Genomic DNA, 5731 nt, shown 5'->3' on the forward strand with positions numbered 1-5731 from the left:
CTATTCCTAAAAACAGAAAATAATAAACTCAACTGTAATTTGTCTGAAATGTAAAGGAGAGCAGTGTTTGTGTGGTGTCTGCCACATCATCTCCATGATGTGTTTGACTTCAGTTTGTCGTCTAACCTGTCTTTGGTAAAACAGGATGTAGGAAGATCTTTGCCGGTGGTCACAGACAGAGGCACCACTTGTCTCAGTGACCATTGCATCATTGTAGGTGAACCACCGGTCAGTCGGGTCTCTCTGGCCGACATCTGGATCCACCCCGTCGCAGATGTAGTGTCCTAACAAGAGAGCAAACATTGTTAGATGGTTTGTCTTATCAAGGTGTTTTTAATTTAAATGATACAGGCCATAGTGATTTAGTGTATATCATTGTTACTTAGAAATGTGAGTTTAAGGAAAATGAATGGATTATCTTACCTGTTGTTGCTGTGGCGCCGATATGGTTGATGGTGCTAACCAAACTGTAGCAGCCACCACCCTGAGAAGGACCACAATTAAAGAGTTAGTACGCACATAGTCCTAACATTTACTCATATCAGCCCCAGTCAAATGACCTGATAAACAATAGTTCTTAATAATTTTTTTTTTACCTTCTTGGATGACACCACAACTTCTCTGGAGAGGACGATGGGGTCATGGTCCTTTATCAGCTGGTATGTTGGAGAATACTTGAAGCGCTTCACATGTAAGACGAGCACTCTGTAGACAGACAGAAAAGATATGAGCACTAGGTGACAGAGAAAAAGATAAAAACGTGGCGTAACAACTTGTTACTATTTGTCTTTTTCATCATAAATACTTCAGAATTACTCCTTAGAGTAGTTTGCCCAGTTTGATATCGATGGGTGAACCATGTATCATCACTGTGCACTGTCACGACAGATGGATTTGATGTCACTCACCTTGGCAGATTGATGAATGATGATTGCTGGCCTGACACGGTACCACCGCACTTGCATAAATACTCCAACTGCGTTTCCTGCAGAACAGCACAAAACCAACATATTTTCAGTACTATACTGGATTTACATCCACAACAACAAACAGCTACACATCCATACACATACTGGCGCAAGTAGCTATAAGGTGGTTGATGTCTCAGTGTTTTCCACATCATATCACCACATTATATCAGTGGGTTCTAATGTGAACGAATGAGGAGAGATGTTTCTTACCTTCTGGTAATCTTCGATCATCTCATGTACTGTTCCTCCTCCGGGTATCATGTCCAAGGATAAGTTTGTGAAATCCTCCTCTCTAGCAGATCCTGTTCCGCAACTACACATTGAATGGATAATACAGTTATAATATAGCTGCAGAGGTCATGATGATGCTGATGCTTAACTGAATAGTTAATGATCAATTCACCAAAATTACAAAAGTGTTTTTTTTTGTTTTTGAAAAAGAAAGAACTTCAACTGCAAGAAAGTCAAGTAGTAGTTGCTGAAAGGAATATTTAACTTATCCTGACATACTGCAAGAGATGATGAATGTGTGTGTGTGATGTTCATAAGTGTGTAGTTTACCTCTTGCACTTCCTGGTGTTTAGCATTTTAAACACCATGTTATTCTCCACCGGACAGCTGTAGATGGTGCCATTGCTGGCAGCCAGCACCTGCAGCTCTTGGCCCAAGGACCTGATCTGGTGCAGCACGGACGTGAGGAACTCATGAGCATCCTGTAGATATACATGCACACAATTGTACAGAGAGGTTTAAACACCAAGGAGAAACTATCAGGAAGTGGTGAAACAACAAAAAATGAAACCTGCTTACGCACTTTCTGACTGAGATCTTCAAATTCACTGTCCCTAAGCGACACCGCCTTCTTGAATGCAGCAAGAACGCGGAGTTTTTGACGAACATTACTGGAGAAATGGGACTCTTTGATATCTATTAATGATCTAGAGAGGGTCGAGGGGAGGGGTTAGAGGCATTGTCCATGACATTAAACGTTGTGGTGTTCAGGATACAACTTAAGGATAAAATTTGTTCTTTCATCTGAAGGGTGCTGTACCTTATGATTGATGCGTTGGGGCTCAGACTCCAAACCTGCTGCTGTTGGCTAATGTCTCTGATAAAGCGTACCAGTGTCAGGAGGCTCTGCAAGCAGGAGTTCATATAGCAGATCTGCACTGGGTTGGGAAACCTGACACAAAAAATGTACAAGTCAAATACATCTCAATGTCAACAATTCTTCAATGATGTGTCCACAGACTGGAGCTCATTTTCTCCCTGTAGCTCTTTGACTTTGATTTGATTCATGCCTCTACAGCCTTGTTTCTAGTGTGTGTATGGACATGCAGATGTACTTACCCAAGACAGCTCATCTGCTTATATCTAGGGGTCTTTATGGGGGCCACTGTAACTTCTTTCTTTCTCTTAGGTTGGTCTTTAGGAACATTGTTCTGTTTTGGCTGTTCCTCCTTCTTGGTGTGGTGGTTAGGCGTTTCAGGTTTGGAGTGGCACGCCTCCTTCGGCTTTTGTTCTTCGGGGATGGGTCCAACCTTACATCTCTTCTGTTGGGGTAAACAAATACTGTGGTTGGATCATGCAAAGATACACTCATCAATTGATAAATATCTGGTGGAATTGAGCGATGCACTTTATGTCAAACATACGTACCTTCCAACACATCCACCAACGTGGCTTCTTCACCTCCTTTGATTTTTTGCCATCTGAGGTGGTGACGCTGGTGACAAAGAGAAACGATGTGTGTTATCTCACTATGAACTGAATGATTGGCTGGAGAGAACACTTACAGAGATAAATCTGTTTCTAGGCACTGCCCACAAAAGACCAAATACAACCTTGTATTGACACTAGCAGGATAAAAGTTCTAATTCCCAAAATTTATGGGATTCTCTAAGGCACACAATGTCCCAGCTGATAAAGGGGCTGAAGGATTAAAGACATGTAGCCAGGAGAAGTGTTCTTACCTTTGCTTGTTGTCTTTAGGAGGATTTTCCTTTTTCTGTATGGAAGAAACCAAAAACACACAAAAAAAGCAATAGAATTAGAATAAACTGTCAAATATCGCTGATGGTGTTTACAATTTACAAGTTCAAATATAATTCTTACTAACTACTTAAATTTGTTTAATATGAAGCCATGACACTGTCAAACATACCAAGGGGCGCCCGAAGAGTCGATACCTCCACGGTGTCCTTTCCTCTTTCTTCTTGGTGACTGCGTCGATGGCAGTGGCACTGGTGATAAAGAGAAAGACAGTTGGTTTTTCTGTAGTTTATTACTGCTGCTCATAAGAAATCATAAATCACAGATAGGGATCATTACGAGAAATAAATCCCTCCGTAGCTGAATTCAGCATCATATTAACTACAACAGCTTTTAAGTCTTTCAGCTCGAGTCCAACTCATATCTCAAGTCTCTGAGAGTCTCAAGTGAAGTCCTTTAATACGAGTCCAAGACAAGTCTCAAGTCTTCGTAGGAAAATCATCCTTACATTCAAGGCTGTGTTAATAGTATTTGTATGTGTGCGAAACATTGTTATTATTGAATACAGCAATTTTCATTGTTCCCATAGAAGCAATTTACACACACATGGCTTTCTCTCAGCACTTTGTGTAAAATTATCACACGAGATGAAGAAATAGTCAGGAAAATGGTAATGAACTTCCTTACCTTCTCTGAGAGCTGTTGAGCTGCTTGAGCTCATCTGCCACATTTATAACTGCTGTTGATTCCTGTACACAGTAAAAAAAAATATAAACAACATTAAAATGAATGGAAACATAATGTGTCTTCACAGCTGATATAACCTGGTGTCACAGAAAGCATCTACTAAACACTGAGAACTGCAAAGTGGAAATAGTTTCACGTACAAGGTTGATTACACAGTAAAGAAATTACAGAAAATGTGTAGTGTATCTAAAAAACAAACCTTTCCACAACAGGAAAATAGACGATACATCTTTAAAAGTTTTGTCAATGTTAAACTTGAGCTATCAAACTTGAACTGTCAAACTTAAACTGTCAAACTGGAGCTGTCGAACTGAAAGTAAACTACTTGTGTCTCTCTGCTGTGTCAACTACTGAGTGATTTGTTGTACGATCTGTTGCAGAGAAATTCTGTATGACATGCAGTAATGACACTTCTAGAATTTTACTATGATGTCATAATATCACTGTGTGTCATTCAAATTAGAGTGTAAACATGGTATCAATGTATTTATGTTTTATAACTGATGATCTTAAAAGCCAAAAACTAAACATACACAAAATTTCAACAAAACGAAGTTTATTCATCTTCAAAAACCTAATTGCAACCTGGTGCTTCAGCCATTAAAAAAAAAAACACATATCTAAATTAAGTTAATTTAAATATGTGGCGGCTGGTGATAAATATTCTAGGTGGGGCTGTATGTGCCAGAAGCTTTCAGTAACTATCCCAATAAAAGAACCCAAACCAAAAGATACCATTGTTTTAGGGATAAAAACAGGTTGACAGATAATGACAATGATATGAGATGTTTTCTACTGTGTTCAGACATGTAATTTATGTTTGTTCTTTTTATAAACATTATATCAGTCGATGTGAAAAATGACATAGCCTACCTGATAGCTTGTATGCTGTTGGTGAACCTCTGAATGACTCCTGTGATGTAGACAGAGTCCATGTTCCTCTTCTGCAGCTGGTTAAACAGCATGTCTACATGTGCCATGATCTTGTGAAAAGATACTACGAACGTAGTGGGCACTCCCGTACACGTCTTGAACCTTGCGCTGCACGCCACCTGTGGCTTCTCTCATCACGGCAGCTCCGTCATGGACCTGGGCGATTAGTTTTCCCCGTTGTCCTTCAGGAAGAAAAGTCTTCAGCCTTTCCAACACCGCAGTGGCGACTGTGTCAGCGGTCGCGTTTGGAAGCTGGATGAACTCATAACAATGCTCTCGGACTTTATTCAGGCTGTCAATGTAACGTAGCACAAGCACCAGCTGACAATGAGTGGCAGTGTCTGTTGTTTCATCTGCCTGAATGGCCAGATAATCTGCCCTTTTTATATCCTCTAGAATGCAGTCTCGAAGAACCGTCAGCATACTGTCCAAAAGTTCGTTTTGAACTGTCTTTGAGGTGGATTTAAAGACAGTGGCGGTCTTCAGGTGCTCCTCTAACACACCTTCCAGCGAGGCCACAAGGTCGACTAATCATCGAAAAATGCCGGGGTTTTCGGACGATGCTGTCTCATCGTGGCATCGCAATGCAAACTCAAAAGCTCCACAGAATTTCACACAATCAATGATCTTCGATAAAATATGTGTATTTTTATCCACCTCTTCCTTGATTTTTCTCTCCTGTGTCTTTCATCCAGCTGCGCAGCTATGCTAGTCCTGCCTAGCATGGCTAGCTTGACGGCGTTGTTCATGTGCACCTTCCAGCATTCATGTTTTTTAATCCGCTCTGATAAATGTTTTAGGTCTCTAACTCCTGTTACAGCCCATACAATATCTGTCCCCGGCATTTTAAAAAGTAAACACGGGAAGCAGAATACTGCATTTGCAAAACTACATCCAGTTAGCCAAGCCTTCATGTCATACCAGTTCAAGAGCTCCTCTGGTACGTTTTACCTTTCTCCTGTGTCTGCTGTGTTAAATTCAGACCGGGCTTCTCAGGTCCAAGTTCTTTAACGCGAAGTTTTTCCCCTAAAGTTCTCCTTTCGAAGTGGTTTAGCAAGAGCGATTTTACAGAATTTACGGGTAGCTGA

At 40.7% G+C, this 5731-nt stretch overlaps 1 protein-coding gene across 1 annotated transcript; it reads right to left on the bottom strand.

Moving 5' to 3' along the window:
• LOC147817180 (ubiquitin carboxyl-terminal hydrolase 37-like) lies at positions 1 to 3939 on the bottom strand. Its single transcript, XM_087171542.1, has 15 exons — positions 3910 to 3939; positions 3672 to 3712; positions 3136 to 3214; positions 2945 to 2979; positions 2631 to 2697; positions 2322 to 2524; positions 2023 to 2154; positions 1786 to 1909; positions 1533 to 1684; positions 1182 to 1284; positions 909 to 985; positions 597 to 705; positions 424 to 484; positions 127 to 284; positions 1 to 6 (listed from the first exon to the last, which is right to left on the bottom strand). The coding sequence occupies exons 1-15, from the start codon at positions 3937 to 3939 to the stop codon at positions 1 to 3; spliced, it is 1377 nt and encodes a 458-aa protein (XP_087027668.1).
• Positions 3940 to 5731: the final 1792 nt, after the last annotated feature.

This window comes from Seriola lalandi, unplaced genomic scaffold (assembly GCF_002814215.2).
Source record: "Seriola lalandi dorsalis isolate HSWRI2012SDOR001 ecotype SW California unplaced genomic scaffold, Sedor1 jcf7180002055008, whole genome shotgun sequence".
Classification (NCBI taxonomy): Eukaryota; Metazoa; Chordata; class Actinopteri; order Carangiformes; family Carangidae; genus Seriola; species Seriola lalandi.